At 28.3% G+C, this 20,707-nt stretch overlaps 2 protein-coding genes across 3 annotated transcripts; one reads left to right on the top strand and one right to left on the bottom strand.

Moving 5' to 3' along the window:
- Positions 1-1,236: 1,236 nt before the first annotated feature.
- On the bottom strand, positions 1,237-7,868 carry LOC129961560 (clumping factor A-like). 2 transcript variants are annotated; one of them, XM_056075050.1, is made up of 5 exons: positions 7,594-7,868; positions 5,965-6,040; positions 5,610-5,729; positions 5,022-5,258; positions 1,237-2,570 (listed from the first exon to the last, which is right to left on the bottom strand). In XM_056075050.1, exons 1-5 carry the CDS (start codon positions 7,764-7,766, stop codon positions 1,356-1,358), a joined length of 1,821 nt encoding a protein of 606 aa, XP_055931025.1. In that variant the 5' UTR covers positions 7,767-7,868; the 3' UTR covers positions 1,237-1,355. The 2 variants fall into 2 exon arrangements, with proteins under 2 accessions (XP_055931025.1, XP_055931024.1); XM_056075049.1 differs by having other exon boundaries at positions 5,610-5,732.
- A 244-nt stretch (positions 7,869-8,112) lies between these two features.
- On the top strand, positions 8,113-15,556 carry LOC129958247 (eukaryotic translation initiation factor 2 subunit 1-like). Its single transcript, XM_056070556.1, has 8 exons — positions 8,113-8,209; positions 9,637-9,896; positions 10,514-10,593; positions 10,819-10,967; positions 11,757-11,863; positions 12,017-12,114; positions 13,840-13,983; positions 15,348-15,556. Exons 2-8 carry the CDS (start codon positions 9,659-9,661, stop codon positions 15,477-15,479), a joined length of 948 nt encoding a protein of 315 aa, XP_055926531.1. The 5' UTR covers positions 8,113-8,209; positions 9,637-9,658; the 3' UTR covers positions 15,480-15,556.
- Positions 15,557-20,707: the final 5,151 nt, after the last annotated feature.

The raw sequence follows: 20,707 nt of genomic DNA on the forward strand, positions 1-20,707 counted from the left end.
TTTGGTTTAATTTTTATTTGATTTTTTGTTTTTTCTATTAACTTGATTCTAATACTTTTGTGTGTGTATATATATATATATATATATACATCTTTTTACCATTTTAGTCCAAAAATTATCTTTCCAATACTATGAATTAGGTTCTTTCATAAGTTTTTAGTCTACATTTAATTAACGTCGAAATATATTTTACAACATATTTTCATTATTATAAATGAAATCTAACTCTTAAAATCTACCTTTTCAGTATTTCGCTAAATATTTAATCGCATGATTTTCTTCCATTATTGAAAGCTAATAAAGAAAAATTCTATTTATATTAGTTGCCTTTGACAATCAGCTGTTTCGCGAAGGATATTGGTTATACTTAATTCCAGTTAAAATGTTTAGATATATTTTAATCTCTTGATACCGACTAAGTGCCAGCCATTAAAGCTTTCACTATCTGACATATGTTCTCTTCACTGTGCACATGAGCATTTCTAATGGAAACCAATCCAATAATATCATAGGGCTATTAACTTTACAAACTAGACCACTTGATATACAGCTACCAAATTTGGCACATATATATCTTGGAAGGTGGGAATGAGAACCACAGAGTAATGTTTTTTAATTAATTAAAAGCTGGATTTTTGTGAAATGTGTGAAAATAAAAATATGAGCATTTCCTGGCATTCGCAGTAGTGCCAGAGGATCATAACTTTATGCAGAATGAAATCTTTATTAGAGTATGAAAGTTCACTTTCCCCAATTTTAAAATTATATTAGAATTGAACCTCTCTCCCAGTGTTTTATTTTACAGTTACATTTTTTAAGAACTTAATCAGGAAAAGAAAGGAATAGCGGAAACTTTTTTGATGATATGTAGTATTTTAAATAGATAATATATTTTTTTAAATAATCTTAAATTATATTAAAGTTCTGTTTGTTTTTTTTAAATTTTTCTGGAAAGAGATAATTTGTCATATTTTATCCTTTCTTGTATTGTTAACAGAATATATTTATATAAATTTAAAATGAATCATATTAGACAATTTTCTTCTGATTCCTTTGTGGTAAAAAGAAAATAAATATGAAAAGTAAAAGCAATTTTCTTATTTTATTAAATAAAATTTTAGATACAATGCAATACTGTAAACTCAATACAAAAATGTTACATATTACAATATATATATATATAAGAATAATACAATATAATTTACAATAAAAAATATCAATATTCCAACCGCAGGTGCAGTTTTGTAATTGGGAATAAGTAGTAAATAAAACATTGTGAAAGAAGTATCCTTAAAATCATTTATATGCTTAATAAAGCTTTACAGTTTACTATCTGCCTTTTCAGAATGTTTGTCTTATAATTCTGCATCTGTTTCTTTAGTTATATCATTACAATCTCTTACATTTGTTTCTGATTTCTTTGAACTTTGTTCATAATTATCTGAATCAAAAACAGCATTTTCAAGAGGTAATAATACATCATCATCAGTTGTATCTTTGTGATTTTCCTCCACTAAATCCATTAATTCATCCAATTCCTGTTCTTTCTTGCTAATACTTTCTGGACAATCAGGTCTAACATTTGACATGGCATTGTGATTAATTTCATCAGCATTTTTAGCACATGATAATGTATCATTGTCACTTCCACTTTTATTATTCTCATCAACTGAATCCATTAATTCGTCTAATTCTAATTCTTCCTTACCATGACCATCTAGACAATTATTTGATGATGCATCTTGGTCAATTTCATCTTTATCTTTTTCACAGAGTGTATCATGATCAATTTCAACTTTATCTTTTTCACAGGATGTGTTGTAATCAGTTCCATCTTTATTATCCTCGTTAACTACATCCATTAATTCATCAAATCCCAATTCTTCCTTGCTGTTATCATCTGGACAATTATTTGATGATGCATCATGATCAATTTCATCTTTATCTTTTACATAGGGTATATCATGATCAGTTCCATCTTTATTATCCTCGTTAACTAAATCCATTAATTCATCTAATCCCAACTCTTCCTTGCCATTATTATCTGCACAATTATTTGATGATGTATCATGATCAATTTCATCTTGATTTTTTGCACTTGATGTATCATGGTCAGTTCCATCTTTATTGTCCTCATCAACTAAATCCATTAATTCATCTAATCCTAATTCTTCCTTGCCATTATCTTTTGTACAATCATTATTTGTAACATTTGACAATATACCAAAATCAGTTTCATGTCTATCACTCTCAACTGACTCCACCATTTCATCTCTTTCTGATACTTGCCTATTTTTTGATTGCATAGATTGGCTATATCCTTTTTCTGTTTCTTTATCTGCACTAGAGCTTTCAGTATTTGTAAATTGTTTTTGAAGGTAATTAAACAAGAAATTAGGATCATCATCATCTCTTCTTCCACTAAGTGATGAATTAAGAACAGTCTCTACATTTGTAGAGCTTTCAGTATCAAGGCTGTTTGATTGCATGGTGGATAGCCTTGCTTTTCTCCTTTCTATTGCTAACATCTTATTATATTCCATTCTTTTCTTCTGCTCCTCACTTATGCTCTGGAATTAAATAAATGCAAAAAGATTATTCAACAACATATAAAAAATAATCATTTACAATTAAATAATTTTCAGTTTTTTTTTCTGCCTTATAATAAATGTTAATAAATATGCAAAAACCACATCAACAATGGATTTTGATATTGCAACATTTTAAATAAGGATCTTAGAAATGCATAAAAGAGCCACAAAAATTACACCATTTAGTAGTTTCAATTTAAGTATATGTGCTATTAGACAAATTATCATTTATAACACTTGAAACCAAATTATGTTCAAAGATTAATTACTTTAAAATACATTATGAAATGGCGTAATGAATATTCATTTCTCATTCTGCAAATTTTAGCTGTTATCGATTATAATACCGATCCAACAAACAGATTTATTGTGAAACGCACATATAAAATAATTAATGACAAGGGGTGTTCAAATGAAAAGGTACGAAACGTCATAAAAAAGTAACCGTTAACATATTTGCGGGAGAATATAGCGAGACATCTAGGAATATGATTGGAGTCTCCGATCACAGGAGAGAGCAGAGGCTCTTATAAAGAGTGCCATCCAACTGACGTGGCAGTGCATGTGAAAAACCATTAACTCCAATGAGTACTGTGAGATGCTCCACAGACTACGCAGGTCCATCAAAAACAAAAGACCGGGGCTTACTCACAGAGGGTGTGGTTCTGCTTTACGATAACACACGTCTCCAGTAGTCTTCAGAGTGTTTCACAGTACACATTAGAGTTTAAGTTTCTGAAAAACATCTGAAAGGGAAGCGCTTCAACTAGGTCGGCAGACTCAAGGACGCTGTGAAGAACTGGGTCTCATCACGGCTACAGGAATTCCGGCCCGTTATGCTCAGGCCTATGGTATATACTTTGAATAAAACCTTCATTTATACCCACAGTGTTATTTCATACCTTTTCATTTGAATACCCTTTGTAGTATTCATCAAATACTTTTAAATTTAATTTCTATTTTTTATACAGTTATTTTATTTCAATAAAACTTTTGTAAAATATCAGCAGAAAGTGTTGTTAACAGAGCAGAGTATTATATAATAGTATAAATAATTTTTATCTTCTTATGATTATATTAACTGCAGTTTTTTTAAAGAAAGAATTTAATCAAATACATGTCACAGAAAACTTTAATTTCCATAATTAGAATATTAAAATCAGAATGTAACACAGCTCTCTATCTATCATAAGAACACATCAGACATAATATTTGGGCAAATCATTCTAATGTCTATAATTCCACTTCCATCAGACTTTACTGTTGACACAATGCATTCTGGCAAAAAGCATTCTCCATGCATACACCAAACTGAGACTCTGCCATCCGACTGGCAGAGATTGAAACTTGGTTCATCACTCCAGAGAACCAGTTTCCACTCATCTACGGTTCAATTTTGACAGCACAACCATGGAAACCAAGCAAATATGCTTCCTTGCAGATGATATTTATTGAACCCCCCTGGAGTATGTGGGCCATAGGTTTGGTGCGGCTTTCCGAATTTCTTTGGACAGCATACCTCGGTCTCTATCTCTTAGTATTGTGGGTCTGCTGGATCAAAGCACATTCCGACAATAACCACTCACCTTTTACTTTGTAATCACAAAAGCCACTATCGATTTTGAAATGTTTAATTCGCTAGATATGCCCCTTAAGGATCGGCCATTTCTATGATATCCGACAATTATGTCCTTCTCGAAGTCAGACAACTCTAAATTTCGTATCATGGCACTAATGCCAATGCTCTTTTCTACATGATATTTAAGTACAGAAGGCATGAAGTAGATCTGAACTGCAGATATCCTCATTTGCATGCGTGTCCAAATATTTATTGGTCAATGGTGTATAATCTCAAGATAGACAAAATTTAAACAAAATTATTTTTTGGTAGGAAAAAAATGAATTCACTATTCACTACAAAATTATACAATAAAAGATTATATATGTATTACTTAAAATATTATGCTTATTTATATTTAAAAACATGAGATCGAAATTCTTCACATTCAGGCACAAACCATTTGTCATGTCATTAACTTTTACATTTCAGACCAGCTAGAGACAGAAGATAAGAGTTAAAGGTAGAAGATAAGAGTTAAAGGCAGAAGATAAGATTACATTTCAGCTAGAGGAAGAAGAATCAAAGGGCTTCTCAAGACCTCCCCTTTCTCCTGTTATTGTTCAAGATCTGTAGACTAACGATTGTGTATTCTTCAATTAAAAACAAATCTAGTCATCATAAAATACACAAATGAAAAAAATTATTCCACAAAATTATTAGAGATCAAGCTATTTATTTTGTGAGGTATGTTACACTTTAATGATTCTGTGACAGAGCATTATACTAGCTTGTTAACCAAGAAAAACTTATTTTCCTGTGGATAATCAGTATTACTTATAAGAACAAGATTATGGTAAATTAATACTTACAGAACCAAATGAAGTTCCTAAAATATTTCCCTCATTTTGAGAGCTGCTAGGTATAGAAGTAAGAACTGGCTCGGCCCTTTCTCGATAGTCATCAAATAATCGATCAAATGCATCTTGTACAGGTGGTTCAGGTTCTAATTCATTTGGCTGTTCTTGCTCTTCTTCTTCTTCGTCTTCATTACGCACAAAATCTTTATCCAAAATTGGAAAATCAAGCCGTATCTTTTGGAGACAAGTCTGTCAAAAAGAAAATTTCAAGCACATTATGCATGTGATAATATAATATTTAATTTTCAGATAAAATCACTCTCTGTCTTATAATATAATAACTAATTAAAAGAGAGTAAAAAAATAAATAAGAATTAAAAAAGAGAAAAGTAGCTTCATCCATTGCTAATATTAATACAGCTATTATGTGAAAGATAATGTAAATGCTCAAAATATTTCTGTATGCATCATTTAATTACGTTAGAAAATTAAATTATCCAAAATTTAATACCTTTTAAAACTATCAATATTAAATTAAAGTATCAAAAAATCTGTGATAACCTGTCAAAAGAAATTAAGCAAACTTTCTTGAATTTTTACCTTAACAGGGCGTTTCTTCCCAAGATGTTCAATTTGACGAAGACAGTCTTCAAATTTCATACTAGGAAAGAGCCTGTGTGTCCAAAGTTCCAAAGTAGTTAAAAGTTTCTTGAGATCCTCCTTCTGTAATAATGTAGTATCTCATTTATTAAAACCAACAAGTTAATCAAAGTGATTAACTATAGAGAAAACATTTCTGAAGAAAATTATACATCATACAACATTTGAAAAATATTAATACCTAAACTAAAAGTGTAATATTAAAAAATTATTGGATATTCTTAACTTCAGTTCTTAGACAATAATATGATAAAGAGGAAATTTATAAATAAATAAATAAATATTATATACTTACTTCATGCCCTTTACCCTTAAATTTCACATCTTTAAAATGATCTTCAAGTATTGGAATTCCTCGTTTACCACATAATCTGAAAGCAAATGTTCATATTTCAAATAGAACTTTTTTACAATGAAGAAATATTCTAAGTTATTTATTTCAGAGAAATTTATTGTTGATAAATATATAAATTTAAATTCATTACTCTAAAACAATTAATAACATTTTAATAAATCTTTAAGTAATCTAGTTATATTTAAAACAGATAAAGCAGTTTTTAATACTATCATTAGTCAATACTCAAAAAGTAGTCCACTGATATAAAAGATAATAATTTCCTGCAGTTGAATTATACTCAGATAATTTCACATACAAAGGGACAAATAATAATAATAATAATAATAATGAATTTATAACAGAATATTAAGCAAATTCAATATTTTCAAATTCTGAATTAGAATATTCTACAATTTTCTTTATAAATAAAAGAAAAAGAATTTTTAAAATGAAGTAAAATATTATGAGATATAATGGTAAAGTGGCTATTAATTCCTGATTTCAATGAAAAGGAAAATTACAGGAACCTTTAGTTACCCATAAATAGAAACTAAACTTAATAGTGAAAGATGTTATTTAAAATCTATAATGAAATAACATATAAAAAACCAAGTGAAAGGAAAATAGATATTAATTTTTTAGATAAAAATAGAGCTAAAATATTCTTAAAAGAATTTTAAAAAAATTAATAATTGCTTATTTTGATAGTTAGCTTTTTATAAAGTTATGTATATTAAATTTTCCCTTTCGATTCTCAAAGTAAAAACATATAAATACAGTTTGCCATTTAATTCTCTCAGTGAGATGAATAATGTAATTGGATATTCCTTTCATATTTCATAAAAGATACATGTTAAAATGAATGAACAAATTTTTTTTCAACATAAAAAAAAAATATGTGAAGTTAATTTCAAGAATCATACTTCCTTTTGGTGTAAAAATTTAAAACTTAATTTATGCAACTTTCACAATTAACCAAATACTATTAACATCGATATTCCCCCCCCCTCATTCAAAACCTAATATACAAACTTAAAAAAAGAAGGGTGGTGGTAATTTTCTTTATTTGTCAAAGCATTTACAATCATCATGATATGACTAATCTTTACTTTTACTACACATAATTATTCATTATTAAATATTTTAAAATATAAGCATAAAAAGCAAATTAAATTAACAAACCGACATGCTTTTATCTTATTTTATTTAAAAATGCATAGACCTTAATTTAAAAATTTGTGATTTTTATCAAAAGTCAATGAGATGAAATGATATCACGATTAACATAATACATTTTTGTAAGCTATAAAAATTATCACCCAATTACTCCTGAAAGAATTGAGATGAGAGAAATTAGATGATAAAACTTTTTACTCATCAGCATCCTAATATCAATATTATAAAAGAAAAGGAAAGATATTTCTTGTAATAAAATTATAATATGTATCAAATAAAGTCAAGCTTTCTGGATGCTGTTATCTTAAAAGAGTCTCTTTAATTTTGTAATTTAAGAAAAATTATGCAAATCTCAAAAAATTATAATGTGATTTGCATTGTATATCACTTAAAACAGAATTTGAAAATAACCTCTCTGGATTGAATTTCAGTCTAGGATGTTTCACAACACGTTTAGGAACTGGGACTTTTTCAGGAACAGCAGCGTCATTTTCAGCATCTTCATTGTTATTTTCTTGCGGTTGGGGATCATTTGAATCATATTCATCAAACAAATTATCCAGATCATCTGCATCCTCTTCCATCTTTATATAATCAAAAAATTCTTGTCAATTTATCGCTAATTCATAAAGATCACTCAACTTACAGAAACTTACTACACGCTCAAACCTATGTTTACTTTAACAAACTTGCAGACCGCGCCAAAATGCAAGTACTATCACTTCAACTTCTAATAAAAGATATTCAAATCTGTTATCTATAGGTAGATAAAATTTTATGGACTGAGCCAAATCAAAGATATTATAAAATATTGTAACCTCAATTATGCTTTTAAATTGATATAATTATTTGAAATGCAAATTATTTCTGTAACGATTCCAGAAATATAATTTAAATATATGAAAAGCACGATGCAACTGTAACCGCGAAATCTTTCGACACACGGTTACAAACATCAATCTTTTCGGCTCGTGTGCTGTACTCATTTCAACAAAAATAAATATTGTACATATTTTTATAGAAATTCGTGAGTACTTCCAGTTATTGTTTATAAACAAGTTTTAGATGTACACGTTGACTTATTTACATACGTTTTAAGATTATGTAATGACTTCTCTTGAAATTTGTTTTGTAAAATACCTTTCGTGCCCATATTTTTAAACATTTAATATGTGTTATTGCATCAGCTTTTATAATTACTAATAAAATTTGGAATCGAGTTAAAAGCCCTAGTTATTTTTACAGGAAATGTTGCTCTGTAAAACACAAACTTTTAAATCAGGTTGTTTTGAAAAGTATTCTAAATTTTTAGCTTTTGTATGTTATTTGCAATTTTTTTAGGGTAATTGACATTGTAATTAATACTATTGCTAATTAAAGTGACTGAAAGAAGCAGTTTTCTTTTATTGTGTTGCAAATGAATATTGTTTGCAGCTATCATTAAACTTTGTGTTAATGATAACATGATTCTGTAAAAAAGAAAGAAAAATCTTTGTCAATTATTAAATACAAGTAGAATGAAATGTACTTTTATTGTGGCTTCTATTTGTTTTATTGTGTAAATAATTGCTCATTATTTAATGTTGATGCTTAGTTCCAGTCAATTTGTTCAGTTAAAAAATCTTCCAGTAGTTGCTCATTTTTAATAAACAATATAATATGATAGAATATTTGTGTATTTATTGCATGCTAGTGATTAATTGCTGAAGATATCCCTAATGGCATGCAGTTAAGCTAAATGTTTGACAAAGGTATACAGTTGTATACAAATATTTATGATTGTTACTGAATTATTCTATAAATATTAGATGTACATTAAATTTTAATTTTCCTAAATAGTTTTAATCATTTTTATTTTTTGTTGTAAATCAATAAATGCTTAACTAATTTGTAATTATATGTACCATATTACGTTTGAAATTGTATTTTCAAATATAAGTTGTGATTGCTCTTTATCAAATTGTATTTTGTTGTGTATGTAATTGTCTCACTAAAAATGCTGTATAAGTGCATTTTTAATAAGACAATTTTGCATTTTGGAAACAAATTTTGAAGTATATTCTTTATTCTGTTATATTTATTATTTTGGAAAAAGCAACAAAGTTAATATTTCATTAAAAACTAATTTATTTTAAGATGATAAAATTAAATAAATTTTTGATTACTGCCAAATGTTTGCAAAAGTTATAAAAATATTTGATGCAAATTTGAAAATGTTACCTACTATAGATGTTTTTAAGTGAAGCATTTAGAATACCTTTTGATCCCAGAAGTATAATTAAAGCTTAAATATTAATTTTTCTGCATTATTTTCCTTATAAAAAAATGTTATATAAATAAAAGGAAATGTTTTTTATGTATTGCCAGAGGCAAAAGTAGTAAGAAATAATATTCAATTATTTTATATTTAAATTTATGATTATTATTTATTATTATATAAACTGAATTTTTCAGATTGTAAAAATAGAAGTCCAAGATGCCACTTTCATGTCGCTTCTATTCCCAAAAATATCCCGAGGTGGAGGATGTGGTGATGGTTAAAGTGCGATCTATTGCAGAAATGGGTGCTTATGTATCTCTTCTAGAATACAATAACATTGAAGGAATGATTCTGTTGTCTGAACTGTCTCGTAGGCGTATTAGATCCATAAATAAGTTGATCCGTGTAGGCAGAGATGAGTGTGTTGTAGTAATAAGAGTGGACAAAGAAAAGGGTAATTGTAATTTTCATTAACATATCAGCATAAAAATATATTTTATTATATCTTAAGTGATGTTTTTATTTATGCAATTCCATTTTTAAAAAAATTTTGATCATTCTCTTTTTAAATTAGCAAATAATTGGTTGTTAACCTATGTTTTGAAGATTAGAAGGCAAAATGTTATTGTGAATTTCTAATACCTTAATATAATAGCTAAAAAAGGCATCTAATTGAGGATGTTTTTCATAAGGATTAGATGCACATAAGTGATGAATTAAAAAGGAAAAATATTTTTTATATTTATATAGTGAAAAAAGAAAATTATATAAGTTGTAAGATTTTCTCAAGAAATAAATAAAATAATCTTGATTTTTAGAAAATGAATATTTTTAGTGGGATTTAGCTTTGCCTTTTAAAAGCTTAAATTTAGCTGTGTCTCTCTTTTGTCTTAGTAATTTATCTGTCATTGTTCTTTGTGGAATCCCAAAATTTTCTAATAACTGCTATTTTTTACTACATTTGCTTAATTAGTAAGTGAATATTATTAATTAGTAAGTGAATATTAGTTAGTGAATAAATTTAATTTATTGAGATATGAATTTAATTACTACTTCCATTCTATTTTATAGGATATATTGATTTATCTAAAAGAAGAGTATCACCTGAAGATATTGAAAAGTGTGAAGAAAAATTTGCAAAAGCAAGAGCTGTAAGTCTTTTATAGTTTTAATATATTTCAAAACTCTGAAAAATATTTTTGTTTTTAAATAAATAATATAAGAAAGCAGCATGAAAAATAGGCATTTAATATCTGATGAATAATATTACATATAAATATATTTATTTTAAATGCAGTTATTTTATACATGTTTTATCTCTGCAAAATACTTTTTATAAATTTAATTCTAATATATCTTTTAAAAAAATATTTTAGGTGAATAGTATTCTCCGCCATGTGGCAGAAATTCTTAAATATGAAACTGATGAAGAATTAGAAGATTTGTATAGGAAAACAGCATGGCATTTTGATGAAAAATTTAAGAAACAAGCCAGTTCTTATGATATTTTTAAACATGCTGTCAAGTAAGTCACAGCAAAAAGCTCTGAATTCTTTTGGAAGCTTTAAATAATACAATCTATCATTTAATGGGTTTATTTTTAAATATTAGGAAATAATTTTCAAACTTCAATTGATTATTAGCATAACAAAACATTATACTAATGTGACACAAATAATATTGCTTGAAGCACGAAAATAAATTGTGTCTGTTATAAATTCTTGTTTTGTTAAATTTTTACAGTTCATTTTGGAAAATGCTTGTCAATAATTTTGGAGACAGCGGTGATATTTCAATGTTTGTGGATATTAACCATTCTTGGACTGTTTGAAAATATTTGGACTCATAGAACTAATCTAATTTAATTAATTCCATCAGAATAAAAATCACCACTTTGTTTTTTAATAAGATTGTGTCAGTTAATAATTTGATACTTACACTGTAATTATATATATTCTATCTAATTACCTGTTAAGATATTCAAAACAAATATTGATATCAAATTTTATTCTTCAGAAAAGTTGTTCTGATAATACAATGTATGATAATACTGTTAATGATGCTTTATTGGATGGCTTACACCTAAATTGTTAGAACTTATTTAGAATTCTGCAAATACTTCATAATCTTTAGTGTTTATAGTACCTCATAATATGCTATAAAAGATTGTTTTAGTTATATAGAAGATTCAAATTGGTCTTGCATCAGATAAGTTCATATTGGTTAGAAGTTCATATATGTTTTTGTTTGTTTCATAAAATTATTTTTTTTACCTCATTATAAAGATTATTAAAAACATTTTTCTATATTTTAGTGATCCAAGTATTTTAGATGAATGTAATTTGGATCCTGATACAAAAAGTACACTTTTAGCAAATATCAAAAGAAGGTTGACACCACAAGCTGTCAGAATAAGAGCTGGTGGGTATTGAATTTGGAAATTTTGTTTGAGTGACATTTGAAAAATTTATTTTAAATATATAAAATTTGCATTATTTACATCTCATAACTAAATAAAATGTAATTCTGATTTTTTTGTATGAATTTAGATTTAATATATAATTTTAACTTTAGATATTGAAGTTGGCTGCTATGATTATGAAGGTATCGATGCAGTCAAAAATGCTCTGAGAGCAGGGATTAATTGTTCTACTGAAGATATGCCGATAAAGGTAAATGATTTCTTCATTAAAGACATATTTAAAAAATTGTTTTCATAATCTTCATAAAAAATGTCATAATCTTCTTTGCGTGATTCTTCTTATGCTTTGTAATTTCTATTGAAGTTATTGGGTTTTAGCATGCCACAAAAGGTACAGAGAAATGCTATGTCATATTTTCCTCACCGCTGGATTCTTTTGATAGTGGGCGTATGGTGTGAAAACACAATCAGCAGCCGACAGTAGAAAAAACTATGTTTATTTACACGAAGACACGAGTACACAAAGACGACAAATATTTACAGCTGAGACGAACACTGGACAACACATGAAGCAGCCATGCAGAATCCAGCAGGAGAGGGGATCCCCAGAGCTTCGCTCTACGGTCTCTCCAATGGCTGAACTTCTCACTGTCTCTTCTCGTTTTAACTGCCGAATCACTGCTTCTCACAACTGGCTAGTACACAAAAGATACAATGCTCTTCCACAGTAGACAACAAAATTCGATGCTTTCAGCTCAACTCTGCACTCGCTCCACGCAACGTTGGCACTTCGCTGTCCTCTCGAAGACTCTTTACTTGTCAGTGACTCCTACTAAAATTACTGGCAGCTTGAGACTGCCGTCCTTTTATAGTTCCCTGGAGGCGGGACTAGAAGCTTCTAGACCAATCAGGCGTATCTCGGTTCCTAATGGATGGATCAACAAAATTCTTGAAGTTTCAAGCATTGTCCATTTTGTCACCAAATGGTCGCTAAGCTTTGGGACGACTGGCTCGGCATCCAGCAGCATGCAATGCAGATGACTGTAAATCAGTCTTTCTGGTGATAGAACAACCAAGCTAGGAAGTAGCATCACATCATTTTAACAATATTAAGTACATTTTTATTATATACAGAGCCTGACTAGGGCAGGGACATACAGGGCGGTTGCCCCGGGCTCCATATCAGAGGGGGGCCCCAAATTGAATAGAAAGTTGTTTTTTTATGTTCCCTTCTTTAATGAATTAGAATTTGAATAATGAATCAGTCTGGATATTCTCTAAGTGCATATGATTTGTCTATGGTATTTTTTGTTAATTCAAATTGCTGAAAAAGTCTTTACATTTTCTAATTATAAATTTAAATAAAATTTTGCTATATCCTTTTAATGATGAACATAGAATTGTCAGATTATCAATAAAATGAACAGAACTTTATTTTGTATGACCATTGGTGGTGGTGGTGGGGGGGGGGGGTCTTTATAGCTATTTTAGGTTCTAGTTAATTTTCTTGCTATATATCTATAATGAGGTGAAAAATATAAATGCCTCCATAAAGTTCAGTTTTTAATTATTGAGGTAGTGAAGCAAAGGGAGCTCCCAAAGAAGTTTTTGCCCTGGGCCCCAATTTGGCCAAGTTGGGCCCTGATTATAAATAATGCATATTTATAAATATATTTGTTTTTGAACTAAAAAAAATCAGCATGGTACCTTTTTTTTTTTCATTTGATAAATGTAATTTAAAATTAATAAATAGCATTTATTGCATTTCCTTTGAGACATCATAAAACATTTACTTGACATCTTTCTGAATATGTATTTATGTGTATTTATACTTTTGCATAAATGTGCATCCAGCAAAACTTTTTATTCATTAATTGTTGTTGCATAATGTTTCCATTACAAACATAATCAATTTGATTTTTAATTATGTTATTATAATTTTTTTTAAATTATATAATAAATGTTTTATTTTCAGATCAATTTAATAGCTCCTCCTCTGTATGTATGTACTACAACAACAATGGAGAAGTCTGATGGACTTAAAGCTTTACAAAATGCACTTAATGAAATTCAGAATAAGATCAAAGAATATGATGGTGTTTTTAATGTAGTGACAGCTGTAAGTTCTTGCAAATCTTTTAATATGATTGAAAAATTTTCTTTTCTTTTTTTCTTTTTTTTTTTTTTTCTTTGTGGTTTTAAGGGCATAGCTAACAGTTTGAAATCAGATTAAGTATATATAAAAAAAGTTACATTACCTCCTACCAGTATTCGATTTAAATATTCCTACTTAATAATGTAGAAGTTTCATTAAGTTATTAACTTGATTACATTTTGCTTGCAAAGCAGACTTTTTGAAGTATGGATTTTTGTCTTAGAAATTGATGGTTTTGCAATCTTTTTAGATTTCACAACTTTATATGAATTAATTTTGTCTATATATATCATCTGTAAACATTATGTATTGCATATTTGACTACCAAAATCTAATTCAGTGTAAAAACATAGAGCTAAAATCCTTTTCAGTTTTTATTTGAAAAATATTAATATTTTTTCAGATTAGCCATCAAGTTTTAAAGAAGGAAATATAAGTGTTAATAATATACTATTTTAAACACTTTTTTAATGATGTTAACTCTGGTCTGTATTAGTTTTAATGAAACAGTCGAAAAATGTTCTAACACTAACATTGAGTATTCTATTAATACTTCATATAATTATTCAAAGTTTCATGATTTTACTTAATACAAAGAAGATTTTTATCATTTATTGCAAATGATCAAAACTGCCAGATAAAAGTGTGAATATTGCAAGGCACTTAAATCATTGGTTTTAACTGATCTAGAAGTTATCTCCATTAAAAAAAAATGACAAACATTGATGGGAGGATTAGCAATGTCTGCATTTCTGTTTGTGTTTTCACTGGAAATTCCTCAAAATAATTCTTTAACTCATTACTCATGTTGAATAATGCAATAATTCATGTTTCAAAAGTTTTATTAATAGATTACATATATGCACAAAGAATATTGAAATCAAATTAGGAAGTAAAAAAGTATTTCAGAATTGCCAAGTGTGTATATATATGTATCATTCTTTAACCTTCAACAATGAAGAAAAATATGTAATTAAATATATAAAAAAGGCAGTGAAAATAGTTTCTTTGAAACTATTGTTACAAATAATGGATGAAAATATTTTAAAATATGTGTATTATAATTAAGAGGTAAAATTTGTGTCAGTTAAATTAAAATTAACTCAAAAATAATTTTTTTATATTTTAAAATGAACTAAGAATAATTTTTGTTTCATAATATTTTCTGAAAACATAATATTTTCTGTGGAAGGCATCAAAATGTTGCTTAATTTTTAACTTAAAATGAATAATGTTCCTAGGTGCACATTCCTAACCTCCTAAATCTGTTTATGCTAAATTTTGTAGTTATTTGAGCTGAGATTCTAACTTTTGTTCTTTGTCTGCAGCCTAAAGTGCTTACTGATCTTGATGAAGCTGAATTAGCAAGACATTTTGACAAACTTGAAATGGAAAATGCTGAAGTATCTGGCGATGAAGATGAGGAAGATGAATCAGAAGATGAAAAAATTGAAGAATAAAGTATTATTATTATTGTTATTGTGGTTCATTTTATTTAAAGATGGTGTCTCTTAATAAAAATTTTGTTAAGTTCTTATATATTTGTCAGTAGTACTATTGGTATTCTTTTTTATAATAAATTTCAAAACTTTAAATATTTTTAAATGAAAATTTGATATGCAAAATCATTTTCTACATAAAGAATTTTCAAAACTTTTAAGAATAAAGTTCAGTGATATGCATTTATAAATAAAAATTTAAGTATTTCAATAATTCATTATTTAGTTACTTGGCAACTTTTAGATTTGTTTTTGTTTTTTTATACTTTAACATAAAATAAGATGTGGAGTATTATTTTCTGTTAATACTTTCAGTTTGGAATTTAGAACCAGTAATCACCTTCAAGGTATATTTTCGATTTCAAATCATTCTTAATTCATTTGTCAGACTGTTCTAGAATTACTACATATAACATGAGCTTCTACCTGCTTTAGAAAAAGCCAATGTATTATTATTTTAGCCAATCACTACACCCATGATTTTGCCTGCATATATGTGTCAGAAAGCACAAAATATATATACTTTTACGTCATGCGGTTTGAATTCTTGTGTGCTACCACTTGAATTATTTTAGAACTTTCAACTCTATAATGAAATATTAATTAAAAATAGAGAAATAGCTGCTAAACATGGCATATCTCTAAAAAATTTAATTTTTTGAATTTTAAGATGGTTTAAAAATGTTTGTGTAATAATATGTTCTAAAGTTATGGTGGAATAATATAAAATAATTTTCCTGTATTTTTTTTTTTATTTTGACATAGTGTACATTTTTCTAATTGAACTTTTTGACTAATATCCTTTATTTCTTAGTTATTTTTGTAACTTTTTTATTTTGCCGCTATTAGCCATAAAAATTTCTCAAAATAATAGTTTGCATTATATTCACTATTTCTCTCTTCATTTCAAAATGACGATAGCTATGCGCCTCACAATGTGATTATTTACTGCTAAAAATGGTAGCAAAATATGGAGTAAACTTTCCTTATCTCATAAACAATAAAAGATGAGAGAATGTCAAAATGTCTCTGTCTTTTAAACGCCAATGAACTCAATGAAAATAAATCAAAACATTTATTTCACTTGATTAAAGCTTAATCAGAACTAAAACTCAAAAGTACTAAACATAGTATAACTGTCAACCAATTCTAAAATGAGGACAAAAAAGACAAACAGTCTTTTAGTAGGTAGACGTATAAGCAGCAACTCCAACCCATCAGAAGGCACACGAGAAAATCTGAATGACCGGACCGCCACAACAATAACACTGGTGAGAACTGTGGTTAGGTCCTGAAGATCATCACCGGCCGTAGTGCAACCCTTCCCTTGGGAAATATGTTCCGTCATCGATGGGAGGCAGCCAACCTTTACCTTTTTCTGTACTCACCAGAGTGGCAAGAACCAACTATCATAATGGAAGCTTCTCATCTTCAATTGCAGGTACCCACCAGTTGAACTTCAGTAGGCAGAAGTGATTCTGCAGAAATTAATCATTATTATATCGATCACCACAGAGTGTTATCAGCTTAAAACAAAAGGGCACTTTGTGCAAATTAATATATTAAGAACTGAACATGTATAATATAGATTGGATTGTTCCCAATTTTAGAAACTAACATCTAGAAACATAGAACATATTTTTCATTTAAAACACTATTCTGCATCATGCGATGGGTGGAAACATATTGATAGAAAATGATTTCAAAAAAATGATGGATATTTTTTAATTTCTTATTTAAGATAGAAGTCATTAGGTTTATTCATGTGTTCAGATGCTGGCGACGGGGCATTATTTCATATTTCTGACATTTTACTAAGTCAGCACAACAACCATCAGAGCCAAAGAAAAAGATATTCCTTTTTAGTTATAAATGTAATTGTTCAACCTACATTATAAAGGGAAAAAATTTGCATAATCGATTGTATGTTACTATGCCTATACTTTATTGTATGACTAGCCGCCTTTGGCGACCAGTCGGTTCGCCAATGTTAATGTTCGTTAAAATTTTGATAGCCATATAATTCACTCATAATATTATAAAGGCCTTCGGTCATAACGTAATATGGTTCGCTCTAATTTTCTGTTAGCTCCGGTGGAATTTATGCTTTAAATTAGAGTGGAAAGGATTAATCTGCAATTAAAATAATAATATTTTTTACTGAAAACAGAGGCACTGAGCGTTTAAACTTTATGGGCACTAAAGAATATATATTTTAATTTATGTAATATCTCAGGAATTTGTCAACAAAATTTTCTCAAATTCCTCATGAGCCTCATTCTGTATATTCCTCAAGAAAATATACAGAATCGTTTAAAATAATCGGTCGAAAACAGGTTTAAAAAATTACTTAAAAAACGATGTACTTAAAACTATAAGCATATACAAAAAATATATAACTAACATAAATACAATTTAATTACAAAAGCACACAACTAACCTAAAAATAATTTTAATCAATTCCGCATCCGTTGATATTAGTTTTCAGCAATCAGAACCCAATGCGCATGCGTGAATTTTCAACGCCAGTTATGGTAACGAAAATGCGTGAATTTTTCTGCGCTAGTTGGGTAACGCTATGCAGATCAGAAATTTTTAATTTCCTTTATTCTGTGTTATTTTAATACAAAAGTACTTTAGAATGAATCTGAAAGATCGATTAATTAATTATATTTAATTTTAAATGCATCAAACATTAAGAAAATAAACAGAATCGTTTGAAATAATCAGCCGAAAAATGTTAACCCTTGCCTCATTAGTGTGGGGAAAAAAACTGAAACCTTACTCATTTGGCGGTGCGGAAAATGAAAAGATTTTTTTGGTGGGAAAGTTAGCTTTTAATTAATAATTAAAATTCTAATTAAAAATTCAAAAAAAGGGACCCCAGGTGCACATTCCCGACCTCCAAGGTATACATGTACCAAATTTGGTAGCTGTAAATCAAACGGTCTGACCTGTAGAGCGCCAACACACACACACACATTGAGCTTTATATAAGTATAGATTATTAAATTTTCGAAAGGATTTTCAATGAGGAAAAGGCATCCTGCATTTAATCAATTTGGAAAGTTTTATTTATTAATGATGCATTCTTTTTTAGGGCTTATTATTTCTAATTTTAATAAAAATTGTTTTCTCTTTTTCCTAATAAAAATTTGCCACTTTGTAAAAAAAAAAAGTCGTGCCTATTATTCATTATTACTTTGGATAATTTTTTCAATCAATGGGCCACAAATGGGTACCAATATTCCTCTAATATGGAATAGAGATATTTTGGCCTCTTTTCACAATGATATTCAAAAATATTTCTGCAAGAAATTATTTTTACATCGTTTTAAAATATAAAAAATTATATTTTCAAAGAATAATTTAGTTGCTGTAAAATTTTTAGTCTATATTTAATTAAATTCGAATGATATTTTTAAGTATCTTTACAAAAATGCTATATTAATGTAAACGAAACCCAAATCATTTTCAATGCTGTTACTGATAGTTCTGGTTGCTGATACTGGTTTTCTTTCATTGTTAATAGCCCTATAATAAAGATTTATTTTTCCATTTTAAATCCATATAAAGAATACTTTTAAAAAAGTGAAAATTACAGCTAACGTCTAACTTCAGATGTAAAAAATAAAAAATTTTAATTGAATCTGATTTTTTTTTTTAAAATTTCAATCGGGATATTTTTATTGAATGATCTTCTAGTATATTACATAAATAACTAAATACATTCTGCGCATTCAATTCTTAATTATACTTTTTTTCTTTGCTTACATTTTTTACGGACGTTTTTTTTTTTTTTTTAATCCAGCAAGCACGTTGCTTAATTTGTTGAAATTTAATCATTTCCCTTTCAAAAATAAAATTTTAGGTGATAGGAAGTTAAAAAGTCACGTTGCATAATGAACAGACCTATATAAAGTTTTTAAAGCAGTAAGGATTACATGAATGATTATTAATATTTGAAATTTAAAGAAAAATTTATTGAGGAAGACATTAAGATTAAGATACCTACTAAAGATTTAATTGAAATTCTAAGTAATCAATTATTCTGGCAATAATCAATTATTCCATATTTGTCAGAAAAAATCTATGGAATTTTGGATATTACAGCCTGCAAACTATTTCTGAATTTCACTTTTATGTATATATTTTCATTCCATATAAAGTTAAAAAAAAATTATATAAGCACCTTTTGGGTTCCAACTCATATTGTTTTTAGAAAACTATTTTTTTAAAGGAAAACTTGCAAGAGCAATGCAATGAAAACGGGCTCTAACAATTTAAAAGAATTTAATAGACAATTATGCAATATATTACATTTACAATTACACAACAACAATTCAGCATTTAGCCAATACTTAAATTTACGGCTTAACATAATTAATTGTCGAGGTCGGTAGGTTTTTCATGCTCACAGTCTTGCAGCTAGCATCGTACTACCGTACTTTGGATTGGCGAGGAAGTTGGCGCACTGGCATTGTTAGAGAGTGTACAATTCGAGGGCTTTGGCGCTTGGTTAGTGCATTGGCACTGTGGTGACGCTTTATAAGCCAGATAACAGCTACGAGACATGAGAAATTTCTTTTGCCTAGTGATCTTGTTACTCGGCTACGAACCCAAAGGTTGCGAGTTCGATCCTCGCCTGTCGCTAATAGCAACATTGGTGACCCGATGACGTGATACGCAAAAAACCTTCATACAACTGTTGTAGCGCCCTCTACCAGAAATAAATAAAATCAAAGCTGATAAATAATCAGCCAATAAAAAATGGAAAAAAAAAATGAAGCTGATAAACAATCGGCCAATAAATAAAATGAAGCTGATAAATAATCGGCCAATAAGAGAAAAAAATGCAGCTGATAAATAAGCAGCCAATAAATAAATAAAGCTGATAAATAATCAGCCAAAAAAAAAATGGATAAGACGTTACAGCCAATATATCACCACTAATAACAGCAAAAAACAGGACAAAAAATCGTTCGTCTCACCTCCGACGCACTGAAGGGGGAGTAATGTGGTGACGCTTTATAAGCCAGATAACAGCTACGAGACATGAGAAATTTCTTTTGTCTAGTGGTCTTGTTATTCGGCTACGAACCCAAAGGTTGCGAGTTCGATCCTCACCTATCGCTAGCAGCAACAGCACTATAAGAGAGTGTTACAAACTGAATTATAGCAATGTGAAC

This window comes from Argiope bruennichi, chromosome 2 (assembly GCF_947563725.1).
Source record: "Argiope bruennichi chromosome 2, qqArgBrue1.1, whole genome shotgun sequence".
NCBI lineage: Eukaryota > Metazoa > Arthropoda > Arachnida > Araneae > Araneidae > Argiope > Argiope bruennichi.